This window comes from Meriones unguiculatus, chromosome 9 (assembly GCF_030254825.1).
Source record: "Meriones unguiculatus strain TT.TT164.6M chromosome 9, Bangor_MerUng_6.1, whole genome shotgun sequence".
Lineage (NCBI taxonomy): Eukaryota > Metazoa > Chordata > Mammalia > Rodentia > Muridae > Meriones > Meriones unguiculatus.
This window is the reverse complement of record NC_083357.1, coordinates 14797604-14822498: the sequence shown is the minus strand read 5'-3', so window position 1 is coordinate 14822498 and position 24895 is coordinate 14797604. Positions and strand designations below refer to the sequence as shown.

Here is a 24895-nt window from a genome sequence, read left to right as displayed (position 1 = left end):
CTATACAGTCACCCCCCCCCCCCCCCGCCCCAAGTGTTTACAGTATTAGTTTGGGAGCTGGGAGATAGCATAGCTGGTAGAGTGCGGGGCTTGCCTGCAGGGTTTGGTTCTCACTCCCTCATTAACTATGCATGGGGACACTTCACATGTAATCCCAGCACTTGGGGGGTGAGTCAGGAAGATCTGGAATTCATGGTCATTCTTAGCTATGCAGCAAGTTTGAGCCCAGCTTGGGCTTCATGCCACCTTATCTGGGGAAAAGAAAATTGAGTATATAGTGCCTTGGGTTTTGGGTTGACTTCTTATCTTCACACCCAGCTAATAAAGAACAGTACTGATAGGAAATAAATTCTTAAGGATTTGTCAGTGCCTTTGTAGCTTAGAGACGTTTGGCAGTTTTGCTTATCAGCTATAGAAGTTAGCTTTGAGGCTTTAGTGTATGTTCAAAAAATATTACAAATGAAGTGATTAAATAATACCAGGGCTGGAGGCATGGCTCAGAGGTTAAGAGCACTAGCTGTTCTTCTAAAGGTCCTGAGTTCAACTCCCAGCAACAACATTGTGGCTCATAAGCATCTGTAGTGAGATCTGGTTCCCTCTTCTGGTGTGCAGGCACACATGCAGGCAGAATGATAAGCAGTAAATAAATAAATGAATAAATAAATAGATAAATAAATAAACCTTGAAAAAAATTAATAATGCCAGCTTAAGGCTTCTTGCAGCTTCCTTGTGAGTACTCTGCTTTGCTTGGTTCCCCTACCCCACCACTACTCGGCTTCCTCTCTCCTTACCTCTATTTCTCTACAGTGCTGCTGTATAGCTCATACTGCCTCTGACCCCCTTCATCAGTGTCCTTTGTGCTGGCATGTGCTGAGATTGTTTATTTTTGTATGTATGATTTCATTCCTTTTAGATAATTGAAGTATTCAGTTGTATTGCCTTGTATTCATAGAATTAATCTCATTTGTTCGTGACACAATTTACTTTTCAGATACCTTGATTTTCAGTATTATGGTAGGGAATTTTTCATGTTTGAAGACTATTGGTCATAATTTACACTCTTTTTCGGTATTGCTGTAAGGAATGTGGACTTATCACTAAACTGTCAAAAACTTTAAAATTTGAATTCATGTTTATTGGTAGTTATAGGCTTACACAGGGTATTTGTTTAATCTTAGATGAATTTAAAACTTTCTATTTTTAGAGAAATTTCTTCCTTTTATATAAGTTTTCAAGTTTGTATATGTAGAACTTGAATGTCATGGTTCTTGATTCTCAATATCTGAGATGTTTAACGACCTTCCACTCAGGCACTGGTCTTGGTCTGCATTCCTCCAGCTGCCATTGACAGTTGTGATACATGTTTTTATAGTTTCTGAAGAGTCTGGTTTTTGTGTTTTGTTTTTTGTTTTGTTGTTGTTGTTTGTTGGTTTTGTTTTTCTGTTTTTAAGACAGGGTCTGGCTTGGAACTTAAAGAAATTGGCCTGCCTCTGCCCCCCAGTGCAGTGATTAAAGGCAGTCACCGCCTTACCTGGCTAAAGAAACTGTTATTAGTTTCATCAATTGTGTTTTTTGTTTTATTACTTCCTGCTCCTTCCTGTTTAGTTTCTGTTCTCTGCTTGTTCTTGGTTTTTATGTTCTGGTTACTGTTGTGACACGTTTTTATTTAGGTCAGCCTTTCCAACCCATCACTTCCCCTAAATACCACTGTAGTTCCATACCGCAAACGTTGGTCTATAACAGCTTCATTTTCTTATTCCTGTGACTTCTTCTAATTCTCACACAGGCTTAGAAGTTTGGTTTTCTTTCCATCTGTTAGGAGTCTCTCTGCTATTGAAGTGAGCGTGTCTTCACAGGTCCTAGGTTTGGTGATCAGTTCTTTGAATAGAGCTCCTTAAACTCTCAGCTCTGTGTTTCATGTTTGCCCACTTCTGTGACACCAGTGACCAAAATAACCTTTTGTTACTGCCCTCACACACTCCTCAGCAGACTCTGTTGTTTTTCCTGGTCAGTGTTTTTTCTTTTCATTGATTATATTGAACCATTTCTGTCGAACTGTTTTCTTATTCACTCTATCATCCCAAGTACTGAAGTGAGCCTTTATATTAAAAATAATAATTATTTTTACCTTACATATTTTATTTGTAGAGGGAGACATTTTCTATTTACATCAAGAGTTTAGCTTTAATTTTGAAATTTTATGATAACTCTTATTAATACATCTCTTCTAATTAATTCTAAAGCATTATGGCTTTGATGTTTTGTGAGTTGACATTTTTCTGTTTGTATAGTAATTTTGCATTGTGTCTTGCATACTTCAGTGTTATACGTGGTTTTTCATCTTGTTTGAGTTCTATAGTGAATTCTCCCCCCCCTCACATACACACACAGGCTTCAGTCTACAAGTTCCAAATCAAAACCACAGTTCCTTTCTCAAATGCCTTTGTCCTGTGGTCTAGCTCTATTTGGTGTTCATCAGAGGCTAGTTGGCGCCTGGGTATAATTTTAGTTTATTTCTCAGCTATCTCTCAACTTTTGATAAGCTGTTCAAGAGCAGTTGTGTTTGGCGTGTACCTAGGAATTTAGATCCAACTTAATGGTTTTCCTGATTTTTTTTTTAATCCCTGGTTTTTCCCCTGGTTTGGCTGAACTCTTTCCCCCTGCCCCCCCCCAATAAAACTGGGCTTTTCTTTTTCTTGCCCTACTGCATAACTTCCCACGAGTACACCCACAGCCATTGCAAAACAGTATGTGCTGTGTTTTCTCTCGTTCTATGGTGTTCTGTACAGTAGTCAAGAATATATTTAGATATTTGGAAGTAGGCCAGATTTTCAGAGCCTCTTTTTCTCAAATACAATTTTCTTGTAAAACTTATCCTGCATTGACATGCCATGTCATTAGAGTAAAAATGAACTTCTTATTGAGATATGTGTTATAAAATAAACACTCCTTTCATGCCTTTTCTCCTCTCCCTTGTTCTGGGCCCAGGGGGATAACTCATTCCAATGCTTGTCTTGAAAACCAAGGATCTGAATTTTGATTTCCATTACTCATGTAAAACTGTCAGGTGTGTAGTAGCACTGGGAAGGCAGAGACAGGAAGAAATCCCTAGCCTAATTGGTAAATCAGGCCCATGGAAGACCATCTCAAAGGAAAAAGTTTGTCATTCCTGAGGATGACACATAGGATAGTTTTCTGCTCTTCACATGCTTACATGCACGCAAGCAACTTTCTCCCTCCTTCCTTTCCTCTTTTTCTTTCTCCACCTCCTCCCTTCCTTGTTACCTTCCTCCCTCCTTTTCCTACTCCCTCCTTCCTTTCCTGTCTTTCTCTTTCCTCCTTTCCTTCTCAAGTCTCAGTGTCCATAGTATCACTAGAAGAAGTGTAATTTGTTCAATTTATGAGAATCTGGCAAATGCTTATTAGTTGTAACTGCAATCTGTATTGCTTGTTAAGCTTTGCTATTCTTAGCCCATATCTACTGAATAGGTTTAGTGTACAACAAACGGCCCAACTGCTTTCCCAATCCTGTTCAGACACTTCTATTTCAGGTCAGGTAAATCCTGGTCCTGCAGACTTTGTTGTCCCTGAGGAGGGTAATGCTCTCAGAGCTTTTCTGGTGGTGCTGCAGTGCTCAGACTCAGTTCCTCAGCCTCGCTCTGGCATTTTCTGTTCTGGTTCACCTTTCTTGAATTGTCTCTTTGAATCATTGTACATGGGATTTATTTTTTAAAACTAGTAAATTAGTTCAGCAAAGTCTAGAACTTAATAATGTTCTCTCATTTTCAAAATATTTCAAAAAAGATATTTTGGTTTTTTTCACTTTTTCTTAGTGACGTACATTCTATAGCTAGTAGAGTGCTTATGACATATTCATCATGAGCTTGACCTTTGTATGTTGGTTTGTATAGCACCATCTCATTATCTCATTAAGACATTTCCCGCTTCCTCTTCAATGTCCCTGGTGTTCCTCCCTACTCAGTACCTTTGTCTGTGTCTATCGTGATCCGGCACAGAACATCATTTGGCTTTTTTTCAGATGTTTTACATCATGCAATACAGGTTCTTGGGTCTCTACTATTTAATTTTTATGGCCAAGCTTTGTTGAGTTTTTAAATTTACTTTTGAATTGTTTATACTCAAAACGTGTCTAAACCAAAAAAAATTCAACTGAATTTCCCACTCTTTTCTTAGCTGAGTTAATTTTAAATGTCTTTAGGACATTTCCTATAGTCCTTTTCTACAGTCAGTGGTTCTGCTGCTTCCTCAGGCTATATTTTTCTTCTTCCCTTTCTCTTCCACATTTTTTTCTGCCAGTTCAGCGGTGAAAGGAGTTTTCTGAAGCCTTACTTTTTTTTCTTACTTTCTTACTTGTTGTTTTTCAGTGTTTGAGCTGGGGGAATTGGAGTTCAAGTGTATATTGATGATTATTGTATTCACCTTTCATTTTTATCTTTTTTTCCTGGTAGCATGATGGAAGTGGATCATTACAAGATGTTCAGCTATCATTGCCATCCAGTCCAGAGCCAGAAGACGGAGATCAGATATATAAGGTATGGCTAGGTAGTTACACTGAAGATTTCAAAGTCTTCACTATAAAAACAATATAGCAATAACATTTTAAGCTTTGAATAATAGAGGTATGAGATAAACAGAACTTTTAGCAGGTTGTAGTGGCACATGCCTATGGCTCTCACCACTCAGGAGTCTGCTTTGAAGTCTGTGTGACATAGTGGGTTCAAGGTCAGCGCAGGCAACTATCATAAAAATGGTCTGAAATCTTAACTCAGTGGCCGAATACTTGTTTAACATCCACATGGCTGTGAGAGAGGTCTACTTCTGCTACAAAATGGACCAACCTAGAGCTTTGCTATCTGGGAGAACAATCAGACTTCCTCTGAACCTTTACCACTGTGTGGAACTACAGTGATAGTCTAGTGATGCTGTAAGTTATGTCTTGTCAGTTGGAAAGTAAGTTGCCCCTCTGCTGCTACTGTTGCTTATACCCATGAATAATAATTATCAAAATAAGGTTTTTAATAGAATTAAAATGTTAGGTACTTATATTTAGAGAATTGAAGAAACATTCAGGTAAAGGCTACTTTTTCCATGTTTGAAAATTCAGTTATAGAATCCATGCATATTTTAATAAGTATTGAAAATATTATTTTTATGCTCTTTAGATTTTAGTATAGGCTCTTTTATAACTATTTCTCTAGCCTACATAAATATTGATTCATTTAATATCTTCAAGTAGGGGCTGGAGAGATGGCTCAGTGGTTAAGAGCACTGGCTGTTCTTTCAGAGGACCAGGTTTCAATTCCAAGCACTCACATGCCAGCTCACAACTCTTTGTAACTCCAGTTCAAGGGGATCTGACACTCTCATACTAACACACATAAAGTAAAATAAAATAAATTATTTAAAAATATTTTCAGGTAAAGACATTCACATCACTTTCTAAGGTGTAATTGCTCATGTTTGTTAGTCACTGCAAATGACAGATAATTTCAGAAATATATTAAAATAACATAGCACTAAGTCTCACTTAATTACATATGGTCTGGATATCAGCTGAAATTCTGCTTCATGTATCTTCTTCAATCCATGAGCCAAACTGAGGGATCAACCCTGTGTTGAGCTATAGCCTTACTGTGTAAGGGAAAAAGAGCTTTGGGAAATTCATCTGAATTCTGCTTGGACATGGCAGATGCTACGTCCAGATGGTTCACATGTCCCAGGCTGAAAACACTGGACAGAGGAGCAGAGGCTGCTTAAAGAACCAAGTGGTATGTGGAGCAATCATAACCCTGAGACTGCAGTGCAGTAGTTACATTGGGTTGCTACTCTGGCCTCCTCCACTTGCCGTCCACCTGTTACTGCTCAGTCACTCCCAGCCTGGGGTTCCCACCCTACTGGCTGTACGGTAGTGTTCCACATCAGCAGACCTGCACAAGAATGACTTCTAAAAAAACAGTTTCATGTATGCATCTGGTTTAAAACCAGTGGTGTAGATGACCTTAGAGAATATCTAAATTTTTCTCAGCTTTGTGGATGACATTTTTTTTTCCAAATAATTTTTTCCTCAAATTTGAACTGCTGTGTTAACAAATATATGCTACGACACCAGGCCAGGAACTTGCTATGAAGAGAAATAATTATTTTCAGCTTTTTACATTGCCATGTTATCATTGTTTTTCATTTCTAGTTTGTCCATGTGTTTTATATTACATGACAGACACATTGAAAACTGACATTAATTCACACCCTGTTCTTTTTGTATGTGGGTACCTCATTTATGGTCTACTTCTTATCCAAGCTGAGATCCAATAGTTTACTGTGTCCTGTATTCTCCATTTCTTTTGGTTCATAGCCATTTGTAATACCACTCAAGCTCGAGATGGATTTGGCTTCTCCCACTAGGTGTAAATTGCCAATTCTCCTCAAGGCTGTGACCATTCTTTGGTTCAGGCTTCTTTCTCTTCAGGAGTATTATAATGCCTTGGATGCAGATTCCTAATAATGACAGTGGTTAAAATTTTCCTCCATACTGTCAAAGCCATCTCAAACTCAAATGCAAATCTGTCATTTCCTGACTAAGGCCATCCTGCTAGCCTTGGTCATCTTCAATATGACCTTTGCCTAGTTTCTTAGTCAAATTACTTTTTACCTTGTAGCCACAGCAAGTATGTGGCCGACGTACTGTGTGTAGCTCACTGGGTGTGCTACGCTTCGCCTCACGTCCTGCGCTCAGAAGAGCCACGTTTGCAGTGTTTCTTTGAATCTTCAGTCCTTCTGCTCATTTTCAAGACTTTGATGGAGCCTATTTGCTGGCAGGAGCTTTTCCCTGTGACCTAAGGTGTTACTCCACAGAGCAGTGTCCACTGTACTGCTTTGTACTGTATCCAAATGTCACATGGAGGCACATTTTCTCCAACACTGTAGAATCCATATTTACATAAATAATGGCTACACAATGTTCCATCATGATGTCTGTCATGTTGAAAAACAAGCTGTAGGCTTGTGTTTAGATAGCACCTTGACTGCCAGGTCTGATAATGCCAGTTTTTATTATATTGGATATGTTCCCATTGATTAGTGTCTGCAAAAATACTTCCAACACTCTCTGTTTCTCCATTAGTTACCACTTACATATTTGTGAGAGTTGGTAGGCCTTTTCTTGGAGCCTTGAATATGGTCTCGTAATGTTCATGTTTTTAACCTTGATGTTAGTGATACAAATGTTTTAGGATCTTGTGTAATGAGTTATATATGTCAAATTTTAATGACTTTACTTTTTGTATAGTATAGAAATGTATCCTTAGTATATTCATGTAATTATATCTTTTGTCTTCTCTAATCCATCTTTTCCTCTTGATTTATAAATTTTTACTTCCTCTTTAAGTTCTTCAGTCTTTCTTTTATACAATATTCAGCATGCGTATGTGCCTGCGGGGCAGCAGAGGGCACTAGATCTCAATATAGATGGTCATGAGCCACCAGTTGTTGCTGGGAATTGAACTCAGGACCTTTGGAAGAACAGCCAGTACTCTTAACCTCTGAGCCATCTCTCTGGCTCTTCAGTCTTTCTTAATTACAGTATATATGATAGCATTTTATAAACTGATTTTTCCTGTCATTTGAGCTACTTATGTGACATCCTAAAAACCTGTTTAATGTTTGTGATCTTTTGTTAAAATCATTGTATTTTTTTAACTTAAAAAGGCAATCTCTTACATGTATGTTACATATTTTTATTATATTCACCCTGAATTGCTGTTTCATTATATCTGAAGATGACATATTTTGTTCAGTGACAACACATCATTATTTTACATGCTTTTGTTACAAAAAAAAATACTTCATGAGAATATAAACTCTAATTTCTTATTTTGCTTCCTCAGTATATTATATATGTGGATAATTGAATAATGTTATACAAACTTGTTAAGGATAGGTTAACAGTGATGCCATTTTAGAAATGTAGTCAGACTACTGCATAACTTGACAGAGGCTTCCTTTTTACAGTATTGGGTATGTCTGTTGATGATGTTGGCTGGTACCTTTCTCTTTAATTCAGGCAGGCTTGTCAGGACAGTGGCTCATTGAAGAACATTCCCTCCCTGGCACTCATCTGGCGTATTTATCTTTTGCTGAGTTCTGAGCCAATCTTGAAATTTTTCTTGTACATTAGTCACACCATTCCCTCTGTTTGTCCTGTCCTTGATGTTTTCTGACAGACAACTGAAAACAAGTGTCCCTTGAAATTTTAGTTGAAGTCAGTTTTGCATGGTGATTTCCTTTTCTGTATGACCTTTGGCCCAGTTTCTTTATTATGTTAATGAAAGGGAAGCAGCACACACCTCTGGTATTCAGCATCACCATAAATGCTTATCCCAGTGGGAACCTGGTGATAGCAGTTATATGAGCATTTTTGCTCATTGTTTACATGTCAGTTGCCATTAGACCATGAAATCATTTAAAAATTTTTAGATTTCCTTTTATATGAACAAATCATTCATTCATTGTTTGACTTCACTGACTGTGTTTCTTACTATAAAATTTTACATAACAGTATTTTTTCATATTTTAGAATGAAGATTTATTAAATGAAATAAAAGAACTTAAAGAGGAAATAAAGAAAAAAGATGAAAAAATTCAACTATTAGAGCATCAGCTTGTAAGTATTCTAACAGACTGAAACAGGCTCTTCATTGTGGGACTGGGTTTCTTTCTGTAAGATTGATTGGGTAGGAGTGGAGTTTGACATTTGTTTTGGCTTTCAGAGTTTCTTGTAGCATTGTGTTTAGAGTATATATGTTCCAGTAAAGTATATGATTGAATTTTGAAATAAAATGTGAAGTATTCATTTGAACAATTCTTTGTTGGTTCATTGTTGATGGCCTCTTTTGTGGGGATATAAAATTCTCCATTTTACTTTCCTTATTGAAGTAGAGTAAATGGCTTTCCTTCAAACATGTTTTGAGAAATGAGTACCTGGTATTTTCTCTCTGTGAGCAGAGTGACAGTAAGTACTTGGCCTTAAGAATTGCGTTATACTGAAGAGGATTCTAGGGAAATACTTCATCTCTGTGGCAATAAGTGATCCGTCGGATCCCTTAAGCATGCTGGAATCTTCGTATTTTTATAGTTGTTGTGATTTCAAATGTTCATAAGAAAACCATTTGTATAGTACCTTGAATTCAGTTATAGAATAGTTTATAATAATTAAAAGGCCAGGTTAAAAAGAACATACTGCATAAAATTAGAAAAATAAAAAAAAATTATTGAAAGTCAAAAAACAATATAACAGAGCAAAATCAGCTTTATAAAATACTGCTTTCACTCATCATGTCAAGGGTATAAACAGTGAACTCTGTGCCACTGAGGTCATACTATAGGCATCCAGTTCATGAACAAATCAGGACAGGTCAGATATGGTTAAAAGTTCAAAGGCAGATGATTGGACTTGTGTAGAGAGCTTATTGTTCAATTAATAATCTTCCAGTATAGTAAAGTTAGTGGATCATAAAGAGGCTCCGCAGCACTGCCCAGAGGAACAGATACAGCATGTGGACTGTTTGTATTTAACACCCAGGAGAGTTTCTTCAGAGGCTCATTTAAGAAACCATCCTTGTTGCGGAACAGTTTCCTCAGAGAGTTTTAAACAGACATCATCTCTTCATTATAGAGCACCATCACCAACTTGAAGTGCAGTAGTCCAACATGGGCGATCAGTGAGTCTGCTAAGTCTCCTTTCAGAGAATGAGTGAGGGGTTGCAGAAAGGAGCCTGGGTGAGCCCAAAGCATCCACACCACTGGAAATCCTCACCCAGTAGGTGCATAGATGGAGTTCCTCCTTAGTTAATGCTCACAAAATATAAACTCTAACACTCCCAAAGATAACAGGGCCGCAGTCATTGGGGCAGAAGTTAGATGTAGTTGGTTGGTGGATGCAGAAAAGAGTGTCAAGAATCTCAGGTGAATTGTTGGGACCTTTCCACCCTGTCTTATGAAGCAGTGTCATCAGGCCCAATCGTGAAGTTCTCTTGTAAGTAGTTACAGTTGCTCTGATGAAGGTCATGTTATGGGCCAGCAGCAGTGCTTTAAAACAGGATCAAATAGACCAGAAAAGAATATAGTTCATTCTTTTCTTTCTTTCTTTCTTTCTTTCTTTCTTTCTTTCTTTCTTTCTTTCTCTCTCTCTCTCTCTCTCTCTCTCTCTCTTTCTTTCTTTCTTTCTTTTCTTTCTTTTTTTCTTGATTGATTTTTACAGTCTTTTGCCTGCACATATGTCTGCAGGTCAGAAGAGGGCACCACGTCTCATTACAGATGGCTGTGAGCCACCATGTGGTTGCTGGGATTTGAACTCAGGACCTTTGGAAGAACAGGCAGTGCTCTCAACTTCTGAGCCATCTCTCCAGCCCAAGAATATAGTTTTTTGGTAGTATTCTTTTTATGCCCTTTATTGCTATATATATTTTACATCTATATAAGTAATGTTGTATATATATATCTACACACACACACACATGTTTATACATACACATAAAATTATATAGTGTGATTTTTTTTTTTTTTAGACAATTTAAGAGATTGTCAAGAGAAATTTTGACTATTTAAAATTGTAGCTCACTGGCTTTTCATTAAATCCCATTTTTGAAAAGGGAGAGATGACTGAATAGACCTTGATGTTTCATGTAGGCACATTTGCCATAAACGTAGCCAGGGATGCATTGCACTTTGTGACTTGAGATTTGACTTGTTCTTTCTACCACAGCCTGTAACTGCCTGTGTGTATGTGTAAAATTAACCATTTTAAATATCTGTGGTTTTGTCCAGGCGACCCGGTGTAACTGTCACCAGAAATCTAAAGAGGGCAAGTGTACATATGCTGATAAATACACCCAGACACCCTGGAGAAGACTTCCTGTAAGTCACCTGTTCTTGACTCTTGTCCTTTGCTATTTTAGGTGTGTGTGTTGCTTTGATTTCCAATCTAACCACTAATAATTTTGAATCTGCCATAGCTGTTTTGTTTTGTTTTGTTTTCCTCCTTTAGGTGAGTTGCTCTTCTGTTGTTGCCTAGGTACTCTGTGCTTTTCAAAGCTTGTCTTGTGTGTTCCATAGAAGCAGATGTGCTTTTTCTAGCTTTTCCATCCTGTGCACCGTTGCCCATTTTGTTTGATTGTCTACTCTTTTCCCATTGCATGTTTTTGTGGGAGTAGTAATACTGTGGTCCCACTTGTACAGTATATCCCACTTTGGAGGTGTATGATGTAGCATATTTCCTTTTGTGTTGAAACTTTTCCAAATAGGTTTTATTGTTATAATTAAAAATTAGTGGGGGAATTAGAAAATATTAATACATGGAAACATTGTTAGGGTATGATTTATTCGAAATAGTAGGAAATAGCCACCTAGATATTGTTTGTTGTTTTTTGGAAGTGTTATACATTAAAATATACTTAGTGCTGAAAGTACCCTATTATTCACTGCCAGTACCTGGAACTCACTTCAGGATGTCAGTCATTATCCTATTATATGGCTTAAGCAATAGGTTTCTGTTAGAGTGTAGTATATCTTGTGATTCTATTTGTGTTCTCTATTGCAGTAGAATCCCAGCAATACAAATTAATAGGAAAATATAAAGGCTAATAAAGTCAATCTAATATAGAAAACATAACTATAAGCCTTTAAATTTTACAAAATTGTTACTTTGCTTCTTTTCATATAATATGTAATAGCTTTCTCTGTGTGGGATGATACGATATGATAATAGAAAATAAACCTATTTTAAGATCATCCTGGTTCTTGAAGGAGAAGTGAGGAATTAGAGAAGGAAATACATAGATAAATGCAGACTGCTCATTCGGTTCCTAAACAGCCAAAGGAACTACTTTGCATCTTTATGGAAGTCATTAAACTTCATAACCTCCCTGGCTTCGAGCCAGCCTCACTGTTCTGGAAATAGGATATTAATTTTATTCCTAACTCTAGGGAAAAGTAACTGGTCCAGAACAACCTCAGTATATTCAATTTTTACAGTGATCTTGGGAGAAATAAAGGCCAGGTTTTAACCAAGCACTATAAAAACCTCAGGACTTTAGCTTTCTTTATTGTATTTTTTATAGGCATCACCTGACTACATTCTTTTTGTTGTTGTTGTTGTTGGTAGGAATAAAAAATAAAGGGACATTAAATAGCCTATTACATTTCTATAGTAAAGAGATGGCTGGGACAGTTCTGTAATTTAGGACTCCTGACTACTGGTCCATAGTTCATTATCCCCCAAAGCACACTGAAGAGCCTTCCAGGATGATAGGAATGGAATATCCTTAACTAATTACAGAACAGCTAGTAAAGGCAGAGGTGGGGGTAGGGTTTAGCAATACTAAGTACATAGTTAGGCTGAAACACAGATGTGTCCTAAAGAAAACTGTGAAAGTAAGTGTGAAAGCTCATGTAAGTACAGAGTCAGAAAGTCTAATTTAGGACTTCCTAGAGTTTCACTGAGCTTCACTCAGTGAATAGATAAATGCTTATTTATTTACTTCAAGTTAAGAATGAGTTTACTCTGTGGTCTTTTCCCCCTGCTTTTTGGACTTCACTTGAAATACATTATTTTGGAAACAGTTACTGTAGTTATAGAGATAGTCTTTTCACTCAAAAATTATACCTTGCTCCAAATGTTAAATTCAGAGTCCAGCATATTTAGACAAGGTTTAGGTGATACAAATGTGGGGATGCAGTGTAGTTCTTGTTTATCTTCTTTAGTTTTTTTAGAGAGAAATTTTAGAAATCAAAAGACTATTTAAAAATCTTTTTAGTATAAGTAAATTTTTAAAAAAATTCTGCCTAGGCTTTTGAGAAGGCTGCAGATTATAATCTGGTTTGTCTTTTTCACATTTTTTCAAAATAACTTGAGACATTTCAGTGTTTTTGACATTGCTACAGTCATTTGATTATTAGCATCTACTTGGGCTTTCTGTGAGAATTCCATTTGAACATTGTGTAAACATGAAGAAAGAAATCTGACTGCATTGAAAGATGGAAAAGGGTGATGGCTGAGAGGTTTCCTGACTAGGGTTTGTTGGAAGCCATTTAGGAGGTAGAAAGAAATGCGAAATAGTTGGACACCTGAGTTGATGTATACCAGTGAGAACAGAATGGTAGAAAAAAGCAAACATTTTGAAGCCACTTGAATTTTTTCTGAAGATTTGTCAGAGTGGAGTAGGCTATCCACTAGTGGCTACAAATAAGATATCCAGAGTAGAGAACCCACAAGAAATAAGAAGCAAAGCAGGGCAGCAGAGAAAAAGAAAAATAGCAGATTGATAACTGCATATTACTCTGTGCCAAGCTGCATTCCATTCAGTGTGGAAAAAACAGCCACAGTTCTCCGGAGGCTTGCTTTACTGTAATTAACAGTATGCCTAGATGCCAGTAATTTCATTTCCTTGCACACAAGGAAGCTAAAACTGAGCAGCCACTTGTTCAAGTAATTGCATGACTCAGGAATGCTGTGGGAGGCTAGTGCTGTGAGCAACCAAAGTTTATTTCACTGTTTTTATTTTTGTTTGAGACATGGTTTCAGTGCTTAGCCCTGGCTGCTGAAACTCGCTGTGTATACCACGCTGCCCTTGAATTCAGCGGAGCTCCACGTGCCTGTGTTTCCTGAGGCTTTCCCATCAAGCCCAGCTAAAGGCTCATTTTAAATATATAAAGTTACAGAGCCATCTGTGGTTGGTGCAGCCCTGTTGATCCAAGTGCTTGGAGGCTGATGGAAAAGGATGGCCATGAGTACAAAGCAAGTGCGCTTTATAGGAGACCTTGTTGCTTTTCTCAAAGATAGTCTTTAATGATCCATGCACTAGCCTACCCTTTTTTAAGTTAAATTTTTATTTTTTATATTAATTCCAGTTTATTCACTTTGTATCTCAGCTGTAGCCCCCTCCCTCAATCTCTGCCAATCCCAGTCTCCCTCCCTCATATCTTCCCAAGCCCCTCTCCAAGTCCACTGATAGGGGAGAGCCTCCTCCCCTCCGTCTGACCCTAGCTTGTCAGGTCTCATCAGGACTGGTTGCATTGTCCTCCTCTTAATGATAGCATTATTTGATACTGACTTCTAATAAATTTAAAAGAAAAAGAAACAATAAATTCGTGAAGGGGTAAGGGCATATGGGAAAGGCAAGAGGATGAGGGAAATGATGTGATCATACTTAATTTAAAAACCAAAAAGAAATAATTTGGGTGAAAATCATAGGGCAAGGGCTGAATTCTGTTACTGTGTGGATTTCCAATAAAGTTTTTAAAACATTTAATCTTAGCATTTAAAGATAGAAAGTCAATTTGCACATTAAAATCCAAATTATCATGACATTCTTTTTACCAGCCATTTGTTTGAACATCTTAACTTAAATAATTAAAAAATTAATTCTCAATCAGACACCAAAGAAAAATATAAAGGATCTGTGTGTCCTGTCACATAATCAGCTGTCCTGGATTACTATCAAAACAAGTGTGGGAATATGCAGGCTGTCATGTCAGGTGGAAAGGCTAGTACAAGCTAAAACTCTATTCACAGTTGGACCTAATTCTACATTTTTCTCCTTGTTTAATAACTGATTGTTGCACATGAGGGAGTCAAGAGAAAATGCTCTAGCGTATATTTCCGATTGTTCTGTTGGAGTTACTTCTAACGCTGAGAGATTCTTAGTTCCTGTCACTGCATGTAGCAGAGTCATATACAGCTGGTATTCCATATACGATTGCAATAATGTGTGTTGTAAGATAGTGGAGTCATATACAATGGATCAGTTTAACAAGTTTAATACCATTTGTAGTAAGCAGTCATTCCTCTAGGAACTAGGTGCTTGTGCTATAGACTCATGTAACCAATGTTTTCCATTATATTTTCATAAAATCAGAATGCTACTGTTTAACATCACAAAAAACATTGATTTCTAAATGCTATGTTTATAATTTTATTAGCAAGAAACCTATTTCTCCTTTCCTTTGTTGCCTGAGAGATAGGATGTCAGAGTAACTGAAACAACAGTGTGTCTCACAGCCTTCTCTTTTGAGTTAATCTGTCCCTGTGCTTTTCTTTTGAGACCAATGCTATCCTGATCCTGAGCCTGGGCAGGATTACTAGTTAACATCTCTGCAGGATTATCCTAACTTTAAACTCAGACTTGCCATTTTCCTCTTCACTGGGAGTTGCCATATTACAACTCAGAGATACTTGTGTGTATATTTTGGTATATTTGGAGATAGGTACTCAGAGGGAATTAAGGAATTAACTTCTTTGCTAAGGGGTCTTATTCATTTATTATTTTTATATTTTCTACTCAAAAGGGTTTGTGTATGTGAAACCACACACACGCATAAACACACACTTTTTGAGCACTATTTGAACAAGTGAAATTTGTGAGGTGGTCACACAATTACTTTTACACTGTATAATGTTTATAATTTTCAGACATTAGATTTTGCACATAGCATGTGCCAGCTGGCTTTTAAAGACTGGCAGGAGCCACCTGTGCTTCTGAGACATCATGTTCTACAGACATAAGTCTGCACACAAGAATTCATTGTTCATGTCTGATGCTGTTTGTACAATTTTATAGTTATATATTTTATCAATATCTGAGTGGAATTATTTTTCAAGGCCAGTAACAAATAATTCATGGCTGTTATAGCCATCGACTGATCTGTATGTAAGTATCTGTCATTCAATTTGGTTTATTCCAGACCTATGGAAGACATTTTTGAAAGTGTTTTGAGTATGTTTTGGAAGAACTGTGATAAATTAGCAAACAGAATATAGCAGCAAAATAAAGAGAATATTTAATTTGTGTGTTGTAGTTTTATCTATAGGTATTTTTAATTTGGCTACAGTGGTGAGATGAAGCAAAATGTGTTTCTGGTTCTGTTAATGTTTGACATCTGGCATACAGATCTTCCAACTTTAGTAAAATACGATTAAGTTAAATTAAGGAGCTTTTAGTTACACATACTAAAAAGCATGCATCACCTATGGCTTGCATGTCACATTTTGTAAGAGCTTATTGTCACAATATTCTAATCATTTCTAACCCCAGCTTTCTTTTTGTTTTCTAATCTTTTGAAAATCAGTGACTTGAAAATAAAAATTTTGTGTGCTAATTCTTGCTTTCCTGACTCATAAATTAATGTTTTCTGTATGCTAAGACATGTAATTTATCTCCCCTTCTGTAGTCCTTTTTCTGTAAAATAACAGATAATCTGAGTCTTTGAAGGCTATTTGATGATGGGGTTAATGATACCAGAAGGTTTATTTGTGTGTTAACTACAAAGAGTAGACGGTATTCTTTGTACAAGTATTTGACAGCTGGATTTGAATTCTGATGTGTTAATAATTTGAGCTGGCTCTATGGTAAAGATGGAGTTTACTTCTCATTAACATTATTGCTGTGTTATTTTAAGAAGCGAAAACAAATATGACTGGTTTCCTGGTTCCCTTCTTCATTATGCCTCCCTGCCCCGTCTCTTTCTGCACAGGGTGGGTACTCTGCTCCCTCCTTCTCTCCTTGGCAGGGCTCCTTCCAGGGGATGCCACGGACTGTTCCACCGCACCGCAGACAGAGTGAGTCTGTGTCTCTCACTCCCATCCTGCTCTGGCTTCCCCATCATGGTATTTCCCTTCTGCATGACCTGTCCCTCCCCAGTACCTGCTTTTCCCTCCTGAGTAATCTACAGGCACCTGCTACATGAGCACTCCTGTGGTCTGCTCTCCTAACACTTCCTTGACTGCATGCAAAGAAACCTCCACTATGGCTACCTGAGAGCTACCAGAGGTTAACTTCACCACAGTGCTGTTGAAGTCTTTCCTGGTGACCCTAGACTGGCTGACATGCATCTGTCTTTAAAAAAATCTTATCAAGATTATTAAATATATAAATAAAAATTGTTTTTTACCTAATTATTTTTTAAATATGCACAGAGTTAATGGACAGATGCATACTGTTTAGGGATCAGGCTTACACTTATATAAATATTTATAAGGCTTATACACTTATACACTTATATAAATATTTCCTTATCAAAAGCTTTGATTGTATTCAATTGCCATCTAAAAAAATCTTTTAAAAAAAGTCAAGGCCTTTTTTAAAACCACTAATATGCCTTTATACTTTGTTAGCTGCTTCACAGCGTAGCAGCAGTGGCTTTGAATATGCATGGTTTACTAACGCTTGTAATGATTCAATTATCTCTTGACCCTTCAACATGTGTTGACTGCTTTATATTATGCATTTAACTATACCTGGTAAGTTGACTATATTTTATCTTTTTTGAAAAGTCACCCCCTCAAAAAAAAAAGCTATTATTAATGAAAAATACTTAATCAGAATGCCACACCTACTCTGTGGTTTATTCTGATAGTGATTCCTACAGTTCTTTTCTACTGATTTTCCTTGAATGAAGTATTGAGAGTCCAACGGGGAATTTCAATCAACTAAGAATAAAATTTATTTTTTTGAAAAATTATGTCTTCATTTATCAAAATTAGAAAAAAGTAACATGAATTCCAGATAAGACACAGTTTGGTTGGTGCCCCTCCTTTTCTTCTGTGCTTTTTGTTTTGATGAAAAGTAGTTTGTAGGGCTATGGACAGGTTATTCTGAAGCCAGCTCTCTTAGACCGAGGCAGTGAGAAGAGGAATGATATTGTACTATGTTGGTGAACTTTCCCTTTTACTTCTAGAGTAGTTGCATTCATTTCTTCTGTCTAAACAATCATAGCACATGGGGAACCGTATTTTTTTTTTGAATTGCTAAAGTGGTAATAGGAAAACCATTAACAAAGGATGTATTTTGAGGATTATAGTCAGTAGCCAGAGCTGCTTGACAGATTCACCTCAATTCAGCCTCCCTGCCTCTGTGCTTACCGAAGCCCCTGCCATCTCTCTGCTAGCTGCAATATGAAATTGAAGTAAGGTTAATTGTCCTGTATTCAAATGGAGCTGGAGGGTTCCTTGTTTCTGTTTTTTTGTTTTGTTTTGTTTTGTTTTTTGTTTTGTTTGTTTGTTTGTTTGTTTTTTATATCTCTGGAAATATCCCTTTTGCAAATTTCTTAACTTATGTTGCCTTAGAATTTCCTTATCCTTTCCTCTGGCCATTGGCCTTCTGTTGGGGGGTGCTTCTTCCTTTTCCTCGTGGGTTCAGTGCTGTTGGGTTCTGGTTAGGTGCTACAGTGTTGCAATCAAGACTGATCTCTGGTTTTCCTGGATCAAATCCCTTTCTGCATCCCCAGTTTAGGAAAAAGGGTTTAGTTGTGTGATTTGGCTCTGCTGGCCACTCAGAGATGGGTGGGTATGTCTTTTTCTAGAAATTCTCATAGGATCTGTGTTGAGCCATATCCACAGGACCATTTTACACCCCTTCAGCGTCTCTCACTGTGTTTCAGAGTTTCTTTCAGAAAAGAAATATGAATTAGCTACTGTGCTATCTGAGATTCACACCTGCAGATAGCCAATACTGTATGCTATCAAAGCTGTTTTTCTACCTCCTGTGTGGGTGTGTTTGAGAGAGAGAGAGAGAGAGAGAGAGAGAGAGAGAGAGAGAGAGAGAGAGAGAGAGGAGATGAAGTAAGGCTGTGAAATCAGGAATTTAGTGGTTTTCCAGAGAGCGTAAGAATAGATGTTAATTTTTTTTCTGTACTAAACGAATGTTCAATGGGGTACTGTCCATTTCTGCATGTAACTGAATTTCGGTTCCTAGCACTCAGTTTTTATAGAGGTTGACTAGAAATAATAGAAGAGAATTAAGGAGTTTCTCTTTTATTGTAATGTTTCATTTACAAAGTTCTTTCTGATGCCTACTTGAGCATTTGCTAGAGTGTACTATGTTGATCAGCAAATGCAGAGGCGGGAGTTGTGCTTGTGCTTCCGGCAATGGCAGTCGTATTTTCATTTTAAATTGTAAGAGTGAGTAGCAGATATTAGTGGTAGTCGGTACAGTGTGGGAAAACAGCCTGTTCCAAACACACAGATCATGAAATCATCAGTCATTAGGAGTATGTAGCACAAGATGTTTCACAAGCTGCACTGACCAAAAATCTTCTTGCTAAATTTAAGACTAACTCTAGGAAATGGAATAAGTGTACAGGGTCCTGACTTTTACATGGCTTTCTCTGGATATGTTGACTTGGGTTTTTTTTTTTTTTTTTAAATTAAAAATGAATGCTAATACTTACTTTGTGCTGTTTTTCTTTTTATTTCAAATAAACATTTTATAGGGTAGCAGAAAATAATTTGTGTAGGTGTATGGAGCCCCTTCCTGCTGTGTCAGTGGAGACCTCAGTTAACTGGCATTGGTTCTCCTTCTTCCCTCATGTCCACCTGCAGGTGGGTGGAGAATGACGAGTAACCTGCTGCAGAGTAGGGAAACGTAGTAAAAGAATTGCTTCTGTCAGGTAGAAGGTCTTAATGACAAGGCCAAATAGCTTCTCAGAATCACTATTTAAGAACAACATGCCTTTCAGCATTTTCTCTTCCTATGCTACTTGAAAGAAGTCAGGAATTCTCCGTATCTCTGTCATCTGCGTGAAGCAGCTTTGATGGGAAGAAAAGGAAACAAACCATAGGAGTACATCTCCATCTGTCCTAACAGCCCCGTAGTTTCTGAATGTGTTATCTTGATGTCTAAATTTATATTCTAGTAATTATATTTGCCAGAATTACACTGAAATCATACAATTTATAGTTTTATATTTTTCTTTTCCTGTATGACCTTCAGGTGCTACTTAACAAATAATTTTGACAAGTGATAATAAATTTATTTTGCATCTCAGCCCAGTATTATTTATTGGATACAAATATGTATTTATAATTCAATACCTGTGTACCTCCATTTAAAATTCAGATAAAATATTCTTTTTCTTTCCCCCTTTGGTTAGTTTTATTCTTAGATATTTTAGTTTTTCCATATATGTTTTGGTATCCTGCGTCTTCATTTTCATTTGTTTCAAGAAACTTTGTTTTCTAATTAATGTAATTCTTTAATTTTTTCATTTATTATTATTAATTACAATTTATTCACTTATATCCTGGCTGTAGCCCTTCCCTTATCTCCTTCCAGTTCCACCCTACCTCCCTCCTAACCCCCTAATCCACTGGTAGGGGTGGGGGACCCCTACTATCTGACACTAGCCTATCAAGTCTCATCAGAACTATCTGGATCCTCTTTCTCCGTGGCCTAGTAAGACCACCACACCATGGGGAGGTGATCAAAGAGCAGGTAACCAAGTTCATGCCAGTGAGTGCCCCTGCTTCCCTTCTAGGGAACCCACGTGGAGACTGTACTGTCCATGGACTACTCCTCATTCAGAAGGGCAAACAAGATAGACATCAGAAGCAGGAGAAGACAGGGAATAGAGCCTACTACAGAGGGCCTCTGAAAGTCTACCCAGCAGGGTATTAAAACAGATGCTGAGACTCATAGCCAAACTTTGGACAGAATTCAGGGAATTTTATGGAAGAAGGGGGAGATAGAAAGACCTGTAGGGGACAGGAGCTCCACAAGGAGATGAACAGAGCCAAAAATCTGGGCCCAGGATGACCTGCAGAGACTGATGAATCAACCAAGGACCAGGCATGGAGAGGACCTAGACCCCCAGATAGAAGATAGAACCTAGACCCCCAGATAGAAGATAGAAGATTCTTAAATAGTACTTTCTATAGGACATCATAGATTCATTCTCTTGCTAGTGGACTTAACTTTTTCCTTAAAATGTTGTTAGCAGAACTTTGAAGCTTAGCCAGGGTCTGAGGGTGTGTCCCAGCAGTTAAAGTACTCAAGCATGAGGAAGTGAGTTCTGATTCCCAGAAACCCATGCAAATATTGGTAGGTGTGGTGGCCCACCTGTAACTACAGCCTCAGAAAGGGTAGATGAGTTCCCCAGAGCAAACTACTCAGCAGCAGGCTAGCAATATAAAAGAGCTTGAGATTTGATTTCGAGACTGCCTCAGTGATTCTGGTAAAAAATGTCCAAGAATGATTCCTGGTGTCAGGCTTGAATCTCCATATGTACATGCAAAAACATGCATACACAAATATGTACATACCACATCCACACATGAAAAATAGGAAGAAAGAAAAGGGGCTTGGCTAACTTTATATAAATTTTATGTTATCATAGCAAAACATTTTTTTACAGAAATGTCTTTATTATTTTTAGTGCTCTTTCCTGAGGATTAAACCCATTTGTCAGGAAATCCTTTTTGGTGTGGAAGATGAAGAACTTTCAGGAATAACCATTCTTCAGTTCAGCCAGATGTTGATCATTTGGCTTGACCTGCCTCACTTGCTGCTAGTCTGCTTATTTTCAACAGCTTACTCACTCTTTGCTTTCTTCATCATTTTTTGGCTTAAGAATTACCATCTCCTACCTTGGGCCTTTGCAAGACTGCTGATTGAAGTATAGAAGCAGAGGCTGAGACTTATAGCCAAACTTTGGGCAGAATTCATGGAATTTTATGAAAGGAGGGGGACATAGAAAGACCTGGAGGGAACAGGAGCTCCAAAAGGATACCAACAGAGCCAAAAAACAAACAAACAAACAAAAAACAAAACAAAACTGACCCCTGGGGGCTCTGAAGAGACTGATATCCCAACCAAGGACCGTGTATGGAGAGGACCTAAAACCTCAGCTCAGATGTACCTCAAAGACTCAGTCTCCAAATGGAGAGGGGCAGGGCTTTCTCTACCATGAACTCTGATCACCTACTCTTGGGGGGTGCAGTCCATAGAGGAAGACAATGCAGCCAGTCCTGATGAGACCTGATAGGATAGGGTCAGATAGAAGGGGAGGAGGACCTCCCCTATTAGTGAACTAGGGGAGGGGCATAAGGGGAGGAGAGGGAGGGATTGGGAGGACATAAGGGAGGGAGCCACAGCCAAGATACAAATTGAATTAAGTTGTAATAAATGATAATAATATATATATATATTAAAAAATAAAATAATATTAGATGATGCTTTAAGCTTAAAAAAAAAGAATTACTGTCTCAGGGATCATAGCCTTAATCTATTAATTAAATATTTCATTTTGGGTTTATTTCCAAAATATTTAGAAAAATGTATGTGTAGAGCTTGCATCTTGCAATTTATTTTAGATGACCTTTTATGTAAAATTTAAAATTTCCTCTGACATACAATATAATAGAATACAGTATAGCTATATATAATACAATATAGCCAAAGAAGCTAAAAGAACTAAACTATTTCCTTTTGGTCTTTTATAAAATAAGAATCTTTTGTAGTTCTACATATTCTTGAATCATAAACATTTTCCACACAGTGTAACCTGAAACTACTTTTTTTTGTGGATGACAGTGTATTATCATTTGGGTGAATTATCATTCAATTATGATTGAATCTTTTTCTTCCAGCCCATGTAAATTACTGCAGTGGATTTCATCTTTGTGTATAATCCAGCACATCTGTAGGCAGAGCTTTGGAGGCACAACATTTACTAAATTCCGTGTGTGCTCAGTTGGGGAAGGTACTGTGTGTTGCCCAGCTGCCAGACATGCTGATAGGTTTGATTTACACGGCCCAATCTGACTGACTCCGAGATGTGATTTCAATCAACTTTGTATGCATGGTTGTTTCAACTGCTGTGATTTAGGAGCAATTAGCTTTGGGAGTGACTTTTCATAAATATAAAATATTTTGAATGAAATAGAAACTAGGATAATTTGGTAGAAACTGAAAAAGTCAATTATACATTAAGCCAGTTTCTTTCTGTAATATATATATATTTTGCAGTCAGTTTTAGATGGTTATTGGTTTAATTATTTCTTGGTTAATTAGAAATGTGAACCCAATTCATGGTCTAGTAGGACTTCCCATAAATTTAGACATGTGTTAGTTCCTGTCAGTACCTTTAGTTGCGACAAGTGCAACATTGAATGTTTTCTGTCTGAGGCTGCTGTGACGCCTCCTCTGCAGTTGGTGGGCGTGTTTCTTGTGCCAGCCCTTGTAACTGAGGCATTGTACTTGCAAATCCCACCATATTGGTTACACCAGTGGAAATGCATTATTGCTAAACAATTTACAGCCTTTCCCCTACAGTACTTTGCATCTGCTAGGTAGATTTGATAGTCTTTAAGAGATAGTTTCATGGAGTCAGTCAGTCTCAATGACTGTGCCTCTGCAGTAAATATGGTCCCTCTTATTAACCGCTTTGATAATTTTAAGAGCAGTTAACTGGCTGTAAACTCAAAGGATCTGTGAATTTTGTATTTCTATAGTTTTTAAGCAATATATTTATTAATCATATGTCCTTTTAAGTTTTCTGAGATCTGGAGGTGTGATTCTGAAATCTAGAGGACAAAAGAGTATTTCTGGTTTCCAAAAATCACTGGGATCCATGATTGGCCTCCTTTGAAGCTGGTAAAATGTTTCTTCACAGTGATGTGTGGGACTTCGTGTAGCATATCTGACATCATTTCTAAGTGAAATTTCAGTTAGCTATACTTGAAGAGATCTTTAGTGCAGTTGCAGCAATAAAAACAAACCTGCAAATACTAAATTTATCTAGTTTTATAATGTGCTACAATTTTTTTAAATTACTAAAAATATTTTCTACTTTTTTGGTTCATAGGGGGCTTTATGAGGCCTAACTTCCTTAGGTTTTTGGAATATTAGTATTAGATTATGTCAAAATTCTTTTCAGTATTGTGTTTGGTAAAATTCAAGTGATTCCTCTGTGTAAGAAGTGTTATACATACTTTTCTTTGGACATGAATATTTGTATTAACTTGTAAACCACTTTAGCAAAAAGATATAAATCTAACAAATATGATTTACCATATGCAAATATACTATGTACAATAACAAGTAATGCCTAGAAAAACTCAGGCAGAACAGATATCCTCGGCTGCTGCCCAGTCATGGCAATCCGCAGTGTTCTGTCTAGTCTCTGATGCCATTGTCCTGTCTTTCTCTTGTCTCTGCTCTCCCATTGTGCCACTGGCAAGGAGTTGAGAAGTTAGTCCACTACTTCTCTGACAAAGCGTGGTACAGTACAATTTCAGATTTTTCCTACCACCTTCTCCATGGTCACTTTTTGCTTTCTGTTTTCTCCCAGTTTGCATGGTGCATGTCAGAGCATGCATGCATGAGATTACAGGCATGTAACACATGGCTCCATTTTCATCTCCCCGTTAAGTGTTAAAGTGTGTTTAAAAATAGCAATAAACATGTATGTAGCCCAGAAAATGGTTTTAGGTATTTCATGTGTGTTATACAGTAGCAATTATATACTTGAATATTTCCTGTTTTCTACTTTACAGACTGTGGAACCTTTTTACTCAGGGCTTGACACTTTAGCTGCCATCTTTTTGCTAATAACTAGAGGGGCATGATGCTTATGAAACCCAACAAGATATTTTTAGATATTTTTAGAGACCTTTGGGGTGTGATGGCACAGTAATGATGAAGAGATTTCCTCAGGGTTTCTTCCAATGAATAACTGTAGGACCACCTCTGTCCAGACAGCTGCTGCACCAACTGGCTTGGGCTTGGTGTCTGATTGTTCTCTTTTGTAGGTGAGAATCAACTAAGAAGCAAATGGGAAACTTTTCAGGAAAGCTATTACCTATGTGACGGTATTGAGTGTGTAGATTGCTTACTCACACTAAAACCTCAGATAATCTTCTGATTATACTATATATTCTGAAAGCCCATGAATTTTTAACTGCCAAATAACATAACAGTAGTAGGTTTTAGTACTGCATTTTTAAATCTCTGATGGATTAAAATTGACCTTTGCCACTTGCCAAAGTGTGAAATTTGACCATTACTTCATTAAATGTGAGTATACTCATTTAGAAAAAGAATAGGCT

The 24895-nt window shown here is 37.3% G+C and overlaps 1 protein-coding gene across 6 annotated transcripts in view; it reads left to right on the top strand.

Annotated features, from left to right (window-relative positions):
• The window catches only part of Ccser2 (coiled-coil serine rich protein 2), a 130750-nt gene that overhangs the window by 96260 nt on the left and 9595 nt on the right, over window positions 1-24895 (top strand). For 2 of the 6 annotated variants that reach the window (XM_060390906.1, XM_060390912.1), the window contains 3 exons: window positions 4470-4553; window positions 8594-8680; window positions 10843-10932. In XM_060390906.1, coding sequence (XP_060246889.1) covers window positions 4470-4553; window positions 8594-8680; window positions 10843-10932 — 261 coding nt within the window. Of the gene's footprint in view, window positions 1-4469; window positions 4554-8593; window positions 8681-10842; window positions 10933-16545; window positions 16679-24028; window positions 24069-24895 lie in introns of all 6 variants that reach the window. The other 4 variants (XM_060390909.1, XM_060390907.1, XM_060390908.1 and 1 more) reach the window with 4 other exon arrangements.